The sequence below is a fragment of the Biomphalaria glabrata genome, chromosome 6, assembly GCF_947242115.1.
Source record: "Biomphalaria glabrata chromosome 6, xgBioGlab47.1, whole genome shotgun sequence".
Classification (NCBI taxonomy): domain Eukaryota; kingdom Metazoa; phylum Mollusca; class Gastropoda; family Planorbidae; genus Biomphalaria; species Biomphalaria glabrata.
In genome coordinates, this window is record NC_074716.1 from 6665264 (window position 1) to 6684350 (window position 19087).

The following is a 19087-nucleotide window of genomic DNA, read 5'->3' on the forward strand; positions in this document are numbered from 1 at the left end:
TTTTCAGAGGTAAGTTGTTTTTTTTACATTTATTTTGTTACTTCTGTTCAAAAATCACATTAACCTTCCGTTTTTTTTTTATTGTTTATGTGTAGCCCTGAGATTTAGCAGACGATATGTAGCTCAAAGTTAGTCCCATAAATGTTGCTTTCGAATACATCTTTTCCTAAGCCCAGAGTTATCTTCTTATCTTAAAAGTAAAGTAGCAATCATACATAAAACACTGAACCATAATCTTCAAATACAAAAACAAAATTTAATAAAATACTCTGAAAGACACAAAGATAAAGGCACATTTCTTGTCCCATATGCTAGGACAAATTTGTACAAACACTCCTTCTTCCCTAGTGCTATTAGAGCATGGAATGGGTTGCCTGAGTTAGCCAGGAAAACCAGTGACTTGGCTGAATTTAAGTCATTGGTTAATATGCATGACTAAATGCATGACGCGTAGGACGTAATCATCTTCTTTTTTGAAGTAACGTCTGTATTATATAAGATAAGAACACCATCCCAAACCAAACTTACCAACCACTAGCCAGATCCACTCCTGTTAAACCTAAATCTACTAAAATTAATACAACAGCCTCACTAAACAAACCTACTAAAGAAGTAATACCAAAATACCTTAAAACCTTAGTAATAAATTTTCAAAGCATTAGGAACGAAACAGCAGACTTAGAAATTTTATTAGAATGTGAGAAACCAGACATAATTGCAGGAACAGAAACTTGGCTACATCCTGAAATTTATAATGCAGAAATTTTCAATAGTAATTATGAAATTTTTAGAAAAGATAGGGCTGATAACCATGGAGGAGTTCTTTTAGCAATAAAAAACACTCTTATAGCAGAAGAAATTACCTTACCTAACTCAAAAAATGTAATATCAATATTTTGTAAACTTAATACCACCTCAACATCCCTAATAATAGGCAGCATTTCAGACCACCAAATTCTAGTTTAGAATACATGCAGGAACTATGTAATCATATTACTACTATTATGGGTGATTTCAACCTACCTGATATAAATTGGAAAACACTAACCATAAACACCAAAACCTCAAGGACATAAATGAGCTTTTCATAGAAACTTTACACAACCTAAGTTTAGATCAAATCATTAAAAAGCCAACTAGATTAAACAACACATTAGATCTCTTCTTAACCAACAGACCTGGATTAGTAGTTGATTATGAAATTATCCCTGGTCTATCAGACCATGAGATCATAAAAATACAAAGTCAGATAAAAGCAGTAGCCAATACAAAACCCAAAAGAAAAATCTTACTCTGGAATAAATGTAACCTAACACAACTACACCAAGCTGCATTAAACTTTCAACAAACATTTTTATTAGAAAAAGACATTAACAAACCAGTCGATGACCTCTGGAATTTCATTAAAAACCATCTTAAAAGCATTATAGAAAATCATATACCAACTAATTACACATCAAACAAAATAAATAAATGTTGGTTTAATAATAGACTAAAGAAGCTTTGTAAACAGAAGGAAAACCTATATAGAAAATTTAAAGAAACTAGTGCAGAAAGAGTTTAAAAAAAGTATATAAAAATTAAACACTTAACCCAAAAAGTAAGCAGACAGCTGCAGAGTGAATACATAAACAATGTAATATCTAAAGATAACAACAAAAACCTATGGTCATACATTAAGTCTAAGAAAATGGAAACAACAGGCATAGCGCCATTAAAAGATGAACATAACATAATGATAATGAAACTAAAGCAAACATCCTAAACAAATACTTTGCATCAGCATTCTCAAACCCATGAGACAAAGACATATTACTGAATTTGAACCAAGTAGACAACATAGAAGATATAGTAGTACAAGAAAATGGAATTCAAAAACTATTAGCCAACACCAAACCAAATAAAACTTCTGGACTTGATGGTATTCCAGCTAGATTACTCAAAGAACTAAGCAATGAGCTAGCCCCAGTGTTCAAAATACTCTTTCAGGCAGAGTACCAAAGGACTGGAAAGAAGCTAATGTCACCCCCCCCCTTCCTATTTAAAAAAGGAGAAAAATCTGACCCAGGAAAATACAGACCAGTATCACTTACCAGCATGACATGTAAAATCCTAGAACACATAATATGTAGCAACACCATAAACCACTTAGACAAACATAATGTCCTCACACCATACCAACATGGCTTTAGGAAATATAGATCATGTGAAACACAACTAATAGGACTAATTGATGATTTTTCAAAAGGTTTAGATAATAGTGAACAAATAGATGCTATCTTACTAGATTTTTCTAAGGCTTTTAACAAAGTTCACCACCATAGTTTGCTTAAAAAATTAAAATATTTCGGCATTAATGGTCCACTGCATCAGTGGATTAAAGATTTTCTGATAGGGAGAGAACAAACTGTAATAATAAATGGCTCTAAATAAACACCGATTACAGTAAACTCAGGTGTACCTCAAGGAACAGTCTTGGGTCATCTACTATTTTTAATTTACATAAATGATTTACCTAATTGCATTACTTCAGGAACAAAAGTCAGATTATTTGCAGACAATTGCATAATATATAGAACAATAAAAACAACACAATATAAAGATATTTTACAAAGAGAATTAGATGAATTACAGAAATGGGAATCAAATTGGAGCATATCTTTCCACCCAGAAAAATGTCAGTTGTTAAGAGTAACAAAAAAACTAAAACAAATTAATTCCACTTATCTTATTCATGGCAAACCAGTAACACAGACTAAAAACGCAAAATACCTAGGTGTTATAATAAATGAAAAACTGTCATGGAATCCACATATTGATGAAACTACAAAAAAATCAAACCAGATAGTAGTTCCGGCTAAATAGCAACAATTTTTCATTAAAAAGCCTTATTCAGCCGGAAAAGTACACTATAGTACATACATGTCTATTCATATGAACAAGTGGACATGGTGACATACATTTATTTTATGGAATGTATTAACGTTCATATTTTTAAAAATTAATTGTTTCAAATCTATAATCTAAGAATATGCACCAGATATTATTTTTTATTATAAAAACAAATAGAAATTAAACATTACATTATTAATGCTCATTACATAAATAGGAGAGATGGCTGGCACATTTTTCAAAACTTTGTTTGCCCTGACCTTTGAGTGAGTTAGTGAACATGTTATATTAGGTAACCAGACGTCTGTCTAGCTGTGCAAGTTTGTCTAACTGTGCGGGTATACCTTATAAGGGAGAGATGAAAAACTCCCATCCCCTATTTTTGTTTAGCTCATCACGTTGAGATCGACATGTGACCACATTTAGTAATGTCAACATTTTCTCGCTGTACATCTGTTACTATGCTATTTGTGCGGTATATATATATTTACAAATCTAACTTTTATATAGCGCTACTTTCATGCTTTGAGTATGCTCAGAGCGCTTTGGTCCAATCTTATTTGTGGACCAGTGGGGGAAGATGTATCTGGGAGAAGGTTTTTCCGTGCTGCCTTAAGGCACTCAGTAAACACATCTCTGCTTGAGTCGAGTGTCGAACCTTGAGCCCCTTTCATAGGTAATAAAGACAAGTCTAGTTCAAGCGTACTTAGCCTCTCAACAAGGTTACAAAGACAGTTTGTGTGGAAACACAAACTCAAGTTCGCCCCTGAAGTGGACCATCTGAATTATTCTAAAGTCTTCACCAGGATTCGAAGACGGGACTTCCGGTTCCAAATGCTTTACCCCTCAGCCACAGTATCTCCATATATTCATTTAGCGTAATAATTATTAAACTTATCCATACATTCAAAATTAATAACGTTACATTGTAATAGAGAGAAACTAAGAAAGATTTATTCTTCATACAAAATTTGATAAAGTGGAAACACACAAAAAAATATAAATTTCTTGACCTACTTTTGATAGACTAATGAGCTAGCTACAGTAGTGTACAAATGACTTAACAAGACTTTTCCCTCTCAAATAAAAATTAATATCTCTATTGTCATTTGTCATACAAACTAGACATAGATCTGCAGAAATGACCTTTAAAAGTTCTGATGTGACAGACTTTTTTTTTCTGAAACTTAAACATTTACTTTTTTTTTTTTTTAATCCTTTTTCAGAAAAATACTCCATTTTTACAACTATTCACTATTATTAGTAAAAAAAAACAACACACTTTGTTATCATAAATACAGCTGGTAATTTTTAGTGTATATTTTTTATAAAAATTTATGCAAACAGTTTTGATTTCTAAAATAAAGCAAAATATATAAACAAAAATCACTGAAGAATGTTGAGGCAATTTCCCATGCTCCATGCCAAATAAAATAATCAATTATCATTATTTAATTGACTAATTGTTTAATTGATTCATGTTTTTACAATAAATAATTGTTTAAAGTTTGAACTTGATCTGAGAATGAGTGTTGAAGAAATAAAGTGGACAATTATTTTAGGGGACAAAACCCAACATATTTAACAATATATAACCATATATGTGAATGCTGATTAATTTATCTTACTTGTTGGTATGAAACAATAAAATAATTACCAAGTCTAGTTATCTTTTAATTTATGTCTTGTCTGTGCCTATGAATAATTGTGCAGAGTGTCAACTTGATCCGAGATAGGGTTTTGGAGGAATAATGTGTTCAAACTATTACCAGACATTGTGAAAGCTAAATTTAGGACTTTAAGCCATTGAATAACATAACATGCAGTCTAGATTGGAACACCTGTAGGAGGCTATCATCTTTTTTTTGTTTTTTGAAGTAACGGCCATCAGGGCTCTAAAAGAGGCATCAATATTGGAGGTGAAAAGCTAACCAGTGTTAACAGCTTCAAATACCTCGGAGCTATTGTCTCAGATGAGGGAACAAAACCCGAACTATTGGCCCGAATAGCACAGTCCACAGCAGCCCTTTCAAAACTTAAAATAATATGGAAAGATAAGGGCTTAGCCATCGGCACCAAAATCAGACTGATGCGCTCTCTGGTCATGGCCACATTTTTATATGCTTGCGAGTCTTGGACGTTGAATGCAGAGCTTGAGAGGAGGATCCTAGCAATGGAATTGAGATGCTACAGAAGGATCCTAGGCATCACATTCAAAGACTGCATCACAAACCAAGAAATCAGAGACAGGGTTACTGTAGCGATCGGAGCCCATGACGACCTGCTGATTGTAAAAAGACGAAAGCTTAAAACCTTTGGCCATATTACAAGATCTACGGGGCTCACAAAGACCTTCCTTCAGGGAACATTGCCAGGGAAAAAAAGAAGAGGCAGACAGAAAAAGCGATGGGAGGACAACATTAAAGAATGGACAGGCCTGCCATTGAGAGAGGTTCTAAACAAGGCAAAAAAAAGGGAGGAATGGAGAAAGATGGTCGACAAATCTTGCCTGGTGCCCCAAGGGTCCAACAGACTAAGGGATAGGTAAAGGTAGGTAAAAAGGTAAAGGTAACGTTTATATTTCATAAGATAAGCTAGAACATAAAAACATACTAAATGAAAACTTCTTTCTCTAGTTGTGAAGTGACAATATACTAAATGTACTACTATATCTAGTATTAATGATATCATAAAATGATTTATACACAGGTCTAGACTAGACAGTAAACAGGTATCTGAGCAGCACCTACCTAATATAACCTTTGAATTTATGTTCTTCTAAGTTTAATTTAGGAAATGTGAATCAAATTGCAAGTAAATTTTAAAAAAACGAGCGCACACACATATATATTATATATATACACATTTCAGCAACCCAGCCTATGTGTATACAACAACAAAAAAATGACAAAGTATGTATGTTTTTTAGACTTGATGTTTTTTTTTTCTTATGTGACCCAAACATAACAATACTTTTTTTTAAGATTTTAAGAAGACTGTAAAAAAAAAATAAAAAAGCATTAATGAATAATTAAAATACCTTAAAATAAAACACTGATTTTAAATTAAAAAAAAAAAAAAAATGTCATAAAATTATATTTCATGTATAATAATGACAATAATAGATGCTGTTTTATTATTGCTTGCAATAACTTTAAATATTTTGGCTTTAATTTCCCATTGCACCAATGGATTCAGGATAAATAAATTATGAAAAATAAAAAAAAAATGGATTCAAATTAAAATTTAATTCATGTATTCCCTATTGAATTGTCTTAAACCCAATAAATGTCTAATTCGCATATATGACAGATCAGGTTGAATTAGTTCAGAAACAAAAGTTGAAAATTTCCAGATGATTTCATAATACATACAAAATACAAACAAAGAGATTTAGAAGAATTACAAAAATATGAATCTAAGTGGAGCATGTTATTCCACCTAGAAACATATTCAATATTAAGAGCAAAACAAAACTAAAATTAAAACAACATATTTGAATCATGGTAAACCAGTTGCACAGACAATAAACTCAAAATACCTAGGCATCAAAATACCTAAATATTTGTCATGGAATTCCTGAAATGACCAAAAAAAACAACAATGATTTAAAAATTAAAATATTTTAAGTAAGAGATGTCTTTTCTCTTCTTATATACACCATGTAAGAATATTGGAATCAAAACTTTTTGAAGACATTTAAAAATGTCTCCATTAGTCCCACTGTTGTGCATCGTAATGTTGATGACATTTGCGTAACCAAAAAAATAAAAGTTCCGCAACATAACGTCTAACTTAACACAAAGATTTTCTTATCAAGAAAATAACCATTATATAATTCTATATGCTATAAGTACCTTGAATAATAGTATTAAATGTAATACTCAGACACTCAGTCTAATTTTTTACTAAATACAACATAATAGAGCTAGTACTATTTTGTACAAGTGTTCTTACTTTCCTAGTGCTATTACAGCATCAAATGGGTTCCCTAAATAAGCCAGAAAAACTGCTGACTTATCAGATGTTAAGTCTGTAAACTACAAGACTATAGTAAACATGGATCATCAACTTAATTCATAACATAAGATATAATATAAAACTATAATAAGTGTATACATCATTTGTATCAAAAAAAGCCATAGACAACATAGAAGATATAGTAGTACAAGAAAATGGAATTCAAAAACTATTAGCCAACACCAAACCAAATAAAGCTTCTGAACCTGATGGTATTCCAGCTAGATTACTCAAAGAACTAAGTAATGAGCTAGCCCCAGTGTTCAAAATACTCTTTCAGGCTTCACTTAACCAGGGCAGAGTACCAAAGGACTGGAAAGAAGCTAATGTCACCCCCCTATTTAAAAAAGGAGAAAAATCTGACCCAGGAAACTACAGACAAGTATCACTTACCAGCATCACATGTAAAATCCTAGAACACATAATATGTAGCAACATCATAAACCACTTAGACAAACATAATGTCCTCACACCATACCAACATGGCTTTAGGAAATATAGATCATGTGAAACACAACTAATAGGACTAATTGATGATTTTTCAAAAGGTTTAGATAATAGTGAACAAATAGATGCTATCTTACTAGATTTTTCTAAGGCTTTTGACAAAGTTCACCACCATAGTTTGCTTAAAAAATTAAAATATTTCGGCATTAATGGTCCACTGCATCAGTGGATTAAAGACTTTCTGATAGGGAGAGAACAAACTGTATTAATAAATGGCTCTAAATCAACACAGATAACAGTAAACTCAGGTGTACCTCAAGGAACAGTCTTGGGTCCACTACTATTTTTAATTTACATAAATGATTTACCAAATTGCATTACTTCAGAAACAAAAGTCAGATTATTTGCAGACGATTGCATAATATATAGAACAATAAAAACAACACAAGACACAGATATTTTACAAAGAGAATTAGATGAATTACAGAAATGGGAATCAAATTGGAGCATGTCTTTCCACCCAGAAAAATGTCAGTTGTTAAGAGTAACAAAAAAACTAAAACAAATTAATTCCACTTATCTTATTCATGGCAAACCAGTAACACAGACTAAAAACGCAAAATACCTAGGTGTTATAATAAATGAAAAACTGTCATGGAATCCACATATTGATGAAACTACAAAAAAATCAAACAAAGCATTAGGATTTATTAAAAGAAATTTCTATAAATCAAATAAGAACATAAAACTAAAATGTTATTTAACCTTGGTTAGGCCAATAATAGAATATGCATCCTCTGTTTGGGACCCCTCAACTCAAGAAAACATTAAGAAACTAGAACAGACACAAAATAGAGCAGTGCGATTCATAACAAACGAATATTCACATTTGACTAGAGTAACACCTTTAGTAAAATCACTAAATTTAGAAAGCCTTCAGGACAGAAGGCTCAAAAGTAAAGTAGCAATAATACATAAAACACTGAACCATAATCTTCAAATACAAAAACAAAATTTAATAAAATACTCTGAAAGACACAAAGATAAAGGCACATTCCTCGTCCCATATGCTAGGACAAATTTGTACAAATACTCCTTCTTCCCTAGTGCTATTAGAGCATGGAATGGGTTGCCTGAGCTAGCCAGGAAAACCAGTGACTTGGCAGAATTTAAGTCATTGGTTAATATGCATGACTAAATGCATGACGCGTAGGACGTAATCATCTTCTTTTTTGAAGTAACGTCTGTATTATATAAGATAAGCCATTAACAGTTGCTCACCTCTAGATTCACCTTAAAAGCCATCTAAAAAAATTATTTTCCAACTAAATATTTATAAAAGACTACTAAATACAACATAATAGAGCTAGTACTATTTTGTACAAGTGTTCTTACTTTCCTAGTGCCATTACAGCATCAAATGGGTTCCCTAAATAAGCCAGAAAAACTGCTGACTTATTTGGTATACAATTAAAGAAGAATGCACACCCTTTTTAGATAATTTTTATTGATATTTATAAAACCAAAATAAAAGTTTATTTTGGATAATGCAACTAACAAATTACAATTTCATGACTGTAGATAATTCTCCCTTAAAACTAGACTAGATCTAGGCAATATTTTATTATCCAAATTGAATAAAAAGTAATTTTTAAGATAATTAATATTTTCACAAAACTTAAAGGGAAACTCCGATGGTTTAGACAATTTTTGATATAATATGTGTTTTGATTTACAGATAATGAATATATTAATCTTTTTTTTAAATTTGTCATAATAACTTAGTAACCTTGGTTAGGCCAATAATAGAATATGCATCCTCTGTTTGTGACCCCTCAACTTAAGAAAACATTAAGAAACTAGAACAGACACAAAATAGAGGAGTGAGATTCATAACAAACGAATATTCACATTTGACTAGAGTAACACCTTTAGTAAAATCCCTAAATTTAGAAAGCCTTCAGGACAGAAGACTCAAAAGTAAAGTAGCAATCATACATAAAACACTGAACCATAATCTTTAAATACAAAAACAAAATTTAATAAAATACTCTGAATGACACAAAGATAAAGGCACATTCCTCATCCCATATGCTAGGGCAAATTTGTACAAGTGCTCCTTCTTCCCTAGTGCTATTAGAGCATGGAATGGGTTGCCTGAGCTAGCCAGGAAAACCAGTGACTAGGCAGAATTTAAGTCATTGGTTAACTCTTTGACTGCTGTGTTTTGTTTTCAAAAAAATGCTACTTTTTTAAAAAAAATAAGAAAATGTTCCAAACATGGCTAAAACAAAAATTTATTGTTTAAGTACCAATGATGCTATAGTAACAAATTTGGTATCAAAGTAAAGGTAAATGAATGGAGAATGTGAAAATGTAAACATCTTTCTATTTAAATATAAGATACAAATTATAATCTAAATAATATGACACTCAGAAAAAAAAATGGATGCCAACTTTAGAACTTTTGAGACCTAAATTTAGATTTTGTTCTTTGTATTACTGTTGAAACAGCATATTTAGACTATTTACAGCATTTTCAAAAAGAAATGTGATAAAACAGTCAATAAAAGATGATGAATCATTGATTATATTATTATTTTTACCTGGTTTTTTAGTCAGAAAAAAAAGTGAAAATTATTGCGCTTTTCATTACTACCAATAACAATAGATACCAGCACTAAATCTATCAACCAAATGCACTCAAATATTATGTACATTTGAATCAATGGGATATAGATCTAGATTTGTCTTCTTTTTATTTGCATAGAACATCTTTCATTCTAATACTAGACCAGTGCAAGACATAGGCTAGCGAGAGATCAAAGCCTAAATCTCTAACTAGATGAAGGACAATAAAAATCCTAATTCATTTTACCTAAGATTTAGACATCAAATAGATCATTATTACTGTTCCTTTGTGATAAATTATGGATTTAGAATAGTTTTATATTTTACTTTTATTTAGTAGTAAACCTTTTGGAGTGCAACTTGAACCAGTATAGTGATGGTGATGATTTTTACCAAAAAACAATACTAAAAAAAATTGCTAGAAAATATACCAAGAAAAGGCCCAGCATGGTGGTTGAATATTGGATTTAGATCTGCCATTTCTGTTGTTTTCATTTATCTAAGGGTTAGATCTATAGGAATCTACAAAGGTGTAAAGATAAAAGCATAGATCTAGTCAACCTTGATCTACATTCAAGACCTAGCCCTAGTCTAAGGCTAAGGCCTAAGCCTAAGCATATAAGGCAATACTAGATCTAGATCTAAATCTAAATGCTAATAATGTCCAAGTCTGCTTCATTCTATGCTAAATCTTAATCAAGATCTTCATTATTACAATTCATAGAAGTATAAATAAAACAATAATATAAAGCTTCTTCAGTAGTAAACATTGTGGGTGTGTCTTGGACAAGCATAGCCATGATGTTGTAGATTTTTACAGATAAACAATACTAAAAAAAAAAAAAGAAAATGGGGAAAAAATGCCCACAGTGGATGATTATTTGATGTAGATCTACCATTTCCTTTCTTTTTATTTACCAAAAGCTTAGATCTAAAGATATATCTAGATCTAGAGTCTAGAGTCCAAGTCTAGAGATAAAAGCTTAGATCTAGTCAATCTCGATCTACAGACTACACCTAGCCTACTGACAATAATAGATTTAGATCTAAATACTAATAATATAGATATAATCATATAAATACGCTAAATTTAGACCTACCTGAATCTAATCTAGATCAAATTCTTCATTATTACTATTTATTTGTGATAAATTTTAGAATAAAAGTTTCTTCAGTAGTCAACATTGTGGGTGTGTCTTGGACTAGCGTAGTCATGGCGACGTTTTTTTACATTGTAAAAAAAGTAATAAATAAATGTCTAAATAAAGCCAAAAGCTTCTAATTTCTATGTAAACAAAGGATGAAGAACTCTTTTATAAATTAAAAATAGTTCCACTGTTGTTAGTTAAAATTTTTAATTTAAAAATGCAACGAAACAAAGGTAGGGTAAGAACGTCTATGGGATAGACGTTCCGTGCGTTTAGGGCAGACAGACCGTCTATGGGATAGACGCTCCGCACTCATTGAGATAATATGCATGACTAAATGCATGACGCGTAGGACGTAATCATCTTCTTTTTTGAAGTAACGTCTCTATTATGCAAGATAAATTAAGCTTAGCAAAAGTGTTAGTGTGTCGTTCATCTTCGAAGATTACATCAATCATACGCTGAAAACAGGCAACTCCATTCGTAACGCCAAACAGAATCTGACGGAATCGATAGTTTCCCACATGCTTCAAAGGCTGAGAACGGCCTTTCCTCTTCTTTTATGGGAATCTGATGGTATGCACTTTTCAGATCTAAAGTGCTATATACAGAGTACTGGGAATACTTTTCTGCTAGTTCATCAATTCTGGGCCTAGGGTAGGGGTCTAGTAGAGTGAACTGGTTTATGGTTTGATTGTAGTCTATAACCATTCTTTTCTTATGTCTTTCATTTGTTGTGACTAGAACCTGTGCTGAAAAAACAATTCTTCTGGCAAGCACAAGGAACCTCATTCAGAATGTCCAGTGGGCAATCTTAAAAGAAAAAAAATATATATATCAAAAGGCTATCAAAACCAAGTAGCCATGCTAAAACTAAAACAAAACCATCATATTAATGTTACATTGTAGTAAAAAAAGAAATTAGCTTTGTAAAAGTTAAAAAATGTAAAGGCATTTGTGTGTTTGCAATGATACCAAAAAGAAATGATAGTCTGAAGAGTTTTAGTAAAAGTACATTTATCCATTCATATGTTAAGCCATAATCTTGAGTGGTCAGTGTAGAATTAAATAGCTTTTTCATACCTGTCTTATTTTTTTTATAGCCATTTACTTTCTTCAATAAAAATTAACTGTCAACTTTAAATACATCATTTTTCCCATGAAATGACTTTTTTTAAATACTTCAACTACACCATCTTGATCCATTCTCAGTTGTTGAATCTTAACTCCTAAAAGTCCTGTTTGAACTCTAAAGAAACAATATTGTAACGCAAAGAAAAATGACTTTCAAACTCCAGTTGTAATTTTTATATATGTATATTTGACTACCTAATTTAAAGTTCAAATGTCTGAAGGCCAAGTGACTGGAGCCCATAAAAAAACTCTTTCTGCCCTTTAAACTTCTAATAAAGAATAGGGCAACTTTATACACTAATAGATAGCTATCTAAAGGAACATTGATAATTATTTTGGTATGCAAAAATAATGAAAGTAACAGGTTAATAAGATACAAATTTAACTAAGGAAATAATCTTAAATGTCTTACTTCTAATCAGTCTGAATTGAAGAGCACTGTTGAAAGGATAGACACAAAATTTAGGGTTCTTAAAACACTATCAAAAACAATGTAGCAATGCTAAAACAATCACACAAAAAAGACCACACAAAAAAATTCATAGTGCTTATGTTTTAAACTAGCATGTAACAGTTACAATGTAAGTATATTTGTGTATTTGCATCCAGATTGATTCAAAAGTTGTTTAAATAAGGTTGTGCTTAAGTTTGTTTAAAAAATGAATTACCTAGCATGTAACAGTCACAATATAAGCCATTTGTGCATTTGCAAACAGATTGATTCAAAGAATGTTTCAATAAGGTTGCATGATTAGAATGAAGTTAACACAGAAGATAAACCTAATTCCAGCCTTTAGTTAGCTAGACAGGCACCTGAACTGATGAAATATATTTGGCTAGAAACATACTAAATTTATGCACATTCTGACAACACAACACAATTATTAACAAGTATCTAATATCGCACCAAAGGATGTTATTGCTGTAAGTGGTAATGGATAAGAGTGCTCAAATACCCTTTTAAATCCTTGCAATGCTATATATCTGAGAAGGCCTCTGAGACCCAGTCTAAATCTAGGCCATTATATGTGGCTCAAATATTGTGTCCTGCGGAAATGTTATTTCTGACAGAACGAAAAACAAAGGTGGACAACTGGAGCCTAAACAGTAAGTTTCGGGCATGAAGGGTTCATTAACCTTGCCTTGCTACCCACCCTGGACAAGGAAAACTTTGAATCCAAACCTCTGCCACTTTGTGGATATACCCAAAAAAGGGAAAGGCTTCAAACGTAATCCATGAAAAAAAATCTGGAGCCAGTGACACTAAAGTAGCTTGCATTGCTGTATGGGCAACATCATTCCAAGCATAGCTAATGCTTAGGCTTTGATCTCATTTGACTCAGCCAGGAAAACCAATGACTTGGCAGAATTTAAGTCACTGGTTAACATGCATGGCTAGATGCATTAAACAATTTAGATGTAATCATTTTCTTTTTTGAAGTAACGTCTGCATATAAAACAAGATAAGTTAATCTATAGTTGCTTTGCAATTGAAGAAGGTTATTACCACTAGTACATCAAAACTTGTTTCAAATATATATATATATATATTGTTGTAAAGCTAAGGCAGGCAACTCAATGAAGTTCTACAGTAAATAAATGTGTTTATTTATTAGGACAAACACATAACAGCCTTCTTCATGTCAAGAGTCTTGTTACTAATTCTACAGCCCTTGCACCAGCAACATGAATAGGGACCAACAACAACCTTATCCGCTTCGTTCCAGGTCCCCACTACATTCTTCAGGAAGCACAAAAAAACGGCTCTTTAAGTTTCCAAACATTAAGACTCTACATTCGCTTGATACACTCTTCTTTCTTCTATCCTAGAGCCTTCCTGCTCTGGTTCAATAGTGTACTTGTACGCACCACGAGCACTGGTGCAAGGCAAGGTTACTATATATATATATATATATACTAGAAAGTAGAAAGTAAAGCATATGTATGTATGTATGTATGTATGTATGCTACGAATAATAAATCAAAACCGTTTGACCAATCTTGATAAAACTTGTCATGAATGTTCCTTGTTTGCTGGGTACTAACTGGAATGTAAGACCCTCAAAAAAAAAGTTTTCCAACTGTATGAAAGTATTAGCATTAAGAGCTACATTTGGCGCAGATAGTTTTTTCCTTTGACACATGAACATTTTAAAATATAGCCTAGTCTGTTGATTTCATTATTTAATAAAAATAAGCTCCAAATTTGTCTTTCATAAGCATTTTTACATAAATTCGTTCCTTATATCTGCGAAGTAAGAAGCCCTGACGTACTTTATAATCCCATTCATTTAACAAATCGGGTAAACCTGTTTTAATTGTACTTTATTTCACATTCATCTTGGGCTACTTTCATTTTTAATAGATGTGAATGTATCGGCTTAACAGGTAAACCCATTTTCGGAATACTACTTTATTTTCATGGTGAAAGAGAAAACCTTGAAAGGATCATTAGCTAAGTTTAACATACATCTAAATCCAATCCATTACATTAGTAATACACAAACTAAGGCCCACAGGCCGCAGGTAATATCCGGCTAGTATAAATACATATATTGTTGATGGTCTATGTGTTGATAAGTATAAATGTTGTTGTTGTTCACAAGTTCGTGTTAGACACAATCAACAGAATAGTTAATAGATAAATTGAATAACTACGGCTAGTAACTTGATTCAATTTAATGAAAAATAAAGGGTATACTCCTCTTGTCGCTATCTTGGTCGTCTTTTGTCCTTGTCCGTTACTATTTCTGTTCTTACTTTTCAATTATTCGTCACATCACTAGGGAAAAACCCAATTAAACCTAAACTTCTACACGTCTACGCGTCTTTCATATTTCCTCCACCAAACCTCTACTTCGTATATATATATATATAACAGTTATACTTTATAGAACCACATATAGCACTCTTAGGATCTTTTTACTTTTCTTTGCTGCATACAGAATAAAAGCATGGTACTACTATTTAAATTAAACTGTAGTTATGCTCTTCTATTATAGGCCTACATATGTATATATATATATAGTTCACCTCAAGGTTAGGCACACTGTCAGTAAAATAAAACTGTATTCCTGGTTCAAAAGCATAAATGTCAGGTTGAAACTCAGTGTGCTGTGGAATAGAAAACAAGAACAAAAAATATTATAAACTCAAAACACTCTACTTAAGACAACACACACACACACATGAATAGAAAAACAATGTGATACTTTCTTAAACTTTGTTCAGCATTAACTAATAAGCTTGCTTTTAAATGTTACATTGTAAGCAGTGGCGTCACTAAAGTCGGTGTCACTCGGTGTAGTTAGCTCAGGGTGTCACCCCCACACCCCTATCTGCCATCAACGTTACCCAAACTTTGCTCAACAGAAATGATCATTAATTCTTTTTGTTGCACCAACACAGAAAAGCTGAAAAAATTTGTTACTTTTATTTTATAATCCCTTTCTTTTTTAAATAGTATATTTATTAACAAAAAGGTATAACATTATGCTGTCTTAATCAAACTTTGACTACCACCTAAAGTAAAAAATGTATGCTCGCCACTACCATTTATTATTACAGTTTGTTCTCTCCCTATCAGAAAATCCTTAATCCTAGACCATCAATGCCAAAATATTTTAATTTTTTAAAGGCACACTAAGGTGGAGAGCTTTGTCAAAAGCCTTGAAAAAAATCTAATAAGATAGCATCTATTTGCTCAATATTATCTAAACCTTTTGAAAAGTCATCAATTAGTCCTATTAGTTGTGTTTCACATGATCTATATTTCCTAAAGCCATGTTGGTATGGGGTGAGGACATTATGTTTGTCTAAGTGGTTTATGATGTTGCTACATATTATGTGTTCTAGGATTTTACATGTGATGCTGGTAAGTGATACTGGTCTGTAGTTTCCTGGGTCAGATTTTTCTCCTTTTTTTAAATAGGGGTCTGACATTAGCTTCTTTCCAGTCCCTTGGTACTCTGCCCTGGTTAAGAGAAGCCTGAAAAAGTATCTTGAACACTGGTGCTTGCTCTTTGCTTAATTCTTTGACTAATCTAACTGGAATATCATCAGGTCCAGATGCTTTAATCATTTTAAAGTTCACCTATAGTTTTCGGATCCCCTTTCCTTGTACTGCTATATCTCCTATGTTGTCTACTTGGTTTAAATTAAGTAATATGTCTTTGGTCTCCTGGGGCTTAGAATGCTGACGCAAAGTATTTATTTAGGATGTTTGCTTTAGTTTCAAATGAGCAGTAAGGTGTATAAAAGCTGTGCAAATGATTTTTTTTTTATTTAGGAGACAGGATGTGGACACAAGTCTACATCAGTTTAGTTTAAGGTTGTTTTTTTTTAAGTATTTTTTTATTTCATTTTCGAGTTGCCAATATCTTTCCTTCTATTATGTTTTTTTATTGCAGGGGGAAAGGAAGCTTTATTTTCTTTTAAATCTTACACAAGTTTTATGTTTCTAATCAATAACCAGATTGAACAGGTAATTTGAACGCAGAGACATGGGGAGAAACAGATATTGGGCAAGTTTTTCTATCAGTGGATATTCACATTTACCCATAATGCATTCCCACACCTGCATCTATTTTCAATTCCTATGTTACTTTCATACATATAAAATTTAGGAACTCTTTTAGGAAAATTAAATGTTATTTTGCAACTGATGACTGGATTTTTTTTCACAGCTGTTCATTTAAATGTATTATTCATATTTAAATGGTTCTATACTACACATATAACATTTGTATGTGTAATACTGTGTCCTGTGATTTGTTGCTAGTCCACATGTGTGTTGGATGCCATCAAAATTTAATGTAAAATACTAAAACATTCATCAAACCAACTTAGACAATAAGTCTTTAACTCTTTCTCTCCATAATTATTTTACTCATTCCAACAGAATTATTCACTATTTACTTTACTCATTTGTATTCCATTACCTTGTTATGATTAAAATTAAATAAGGTTTGTTCGTTTATCAGAAAATGTTATAATTGGTATTGAATTATAGGAGAATGCATGTTCTTTTTATGCAACCCAAATTAAAGTTTATAAATATAAAAAAATTGATGTGGTATTATGTAGTCAAATCAAGGTTCATGTTGGCTATGTCAATTAGGAGAGAAAGAGTTAAAATCACAAAAATGTTGGAAGTAAGTTTCAGCATCAAAAGTTGAGCCTCTGGAATCTACCTAGAGACCACTCGAGAAAGGTACCAGACTATTACTTGTGTCTTTTTGACAATGGAAATTAGGAAAAAAAATTTTGATAGAAATCTTCTAAACCTCTAACATGAAACGCACCCCTACACACACGCCATAAAAGACTGTTCTTTCGGACATTCTGTAATAATAAAACATTTCGATAAAATTTGAAATGTTTTGTTTTTTTAAATACTTACATAAGGCCAAGATTCAGAAGCACATCTTGGCAGAAAGAAGACAGAGTTTACACTAAAAGAATAAAGAAATATAAAAAAACATAATTTACTGAATGGATGCCACAAAATTAATAGTAGATTATGAGGACAGAAAACAGAAACAGAGAAAATCAATACACTAGTCTATCATTTATCTGGACGTCAGTCATCCAGAACATCAAATATCCAATCTGTTTTTTTTTTTGTTTTACAACTTGGTATCTAAGTGCTCTTGCTGATGAATGACATCTGTTGCATTGCTTCCTGATGTTGGTATATTGCGGCTGTCTCAGAGCACATTGCTGAGAAGTTAAAAAAAATAAATAAAGTTCCCCTTTCAGACCTTGTGATAGGGCAGATGATGTAAAAGTCATCTGTTTCTGTAGCCTATGGTTAACAAGGGTATCATGTGGCCAGCACAACGACCAACCGCCTTTGCTTTTCCCAAAACAATGTTGGCAACTCAGAGGCGCTCAAAAATCCTGAAATTAACATTTCTAAAACACATGTGAAAAAGAGGCAGAATAAAAAAGAGCAAGAATATGACTGCTATGGGTAAAACATTGGTGAGTTCTCTAATTTATTTTAATCAATCCCATGATATGAAGACTGTGAACAAGAAGATGCCCATGCTTTTGTTATAATTCTGCATTTGGTAATCCAGACAATGAATTATCTGGACAGACCTAGTTCCTATGGATAACTGATGTGCTACTGTGCAGAGAAAGAAATACAGATATGATGATTACAGAAATAAAAAAACAATATAAGTATAAAAAAAAATTAGAAATGATAAGCAGAGAAAGAACAACAATATAGGCATAGGGAGTTGATTTAAGCTTTGTAAAAAAACATTTTTGCTTACCTGACAGGAAGAGCTGTTGAAGAAAATTAAAAGAACTTTACTCAATTAAATGATATTGTGTGTTCTTAAATTTGAACTAAAATATTGAAACAAACTGAACTGTTCAATTTTTCTTTTCTTCACTGGTAGTGTGCCATAGAAAGTAAGCAAAAAAAAAATTTCTTATTTTGAGCTAAGTACATTTTAATCTCTATCTATTGCATTTTTATATATTTCTTTATTTAATAAATGCTATCTCATACAAGTTCCAGTTTATTTCTGACCTGATGATATTGTTACGAATCTCACTATCCAGGCTCTCTGCAAACTGCACCATACACCACCAACTTAAAGAACTTGACAAGTCAGGGCTCCAAAATAACGTAAAGGTTTAATGTCCATAAATAACAGCCAATACTGTACAATTGGCAGCACGTAGGACAGTACAAATAGCTCTGCGATAACAAATATCTCTCCGATAACACCGTTCCGCCGTATCAAGTCTTGCACTGGTCTCTCCGTCTCGTTCCGGGCTTGCACTGGGTTCAACAG

At 32.0% G+C, this 19087-nt stretch overlaps 1 protein-coding gene across 2 annotated transcripts in view; it reads right to left on the reverse strand.

Annotated features, from left to right (window-relative positions):
* Window positions 1-236: 236 nt before the first annotated feature.
* LOC106053383 (uncharacterized) overlaps window positions 237-19087 on the reverse strand; it is a 45233-nt gene continuing 26382 nt past the window's right edge. For both annotated transcript variants that reach the window (XM_056033826.1, XM_056033825.1), the window contains exons 7-11: window positions 18557-18569; window positions 17674-17725; window positions 15306-15386; window positions 12685-12710; window positions 237-11951 (exon numbers count right to left, since the gene is read on the reverse strand). In XM_056033826.1, coding sequence (XP_055889801.1) covers window positions 12687-12710; window positions 15306-15386; window positions 17674-17725; window positions 18557-18569 — 170 coding nt within the window. In that variant the 3' untranslated portion in view covers window positions 237-11951; window positions 12685-12686. The remainder of the gene's footprint in view (window positions 11952-12684; window positions 12711-15305; window positions 15387-17673; window positions 17726-18556; window positions 18570-19087) is intronic.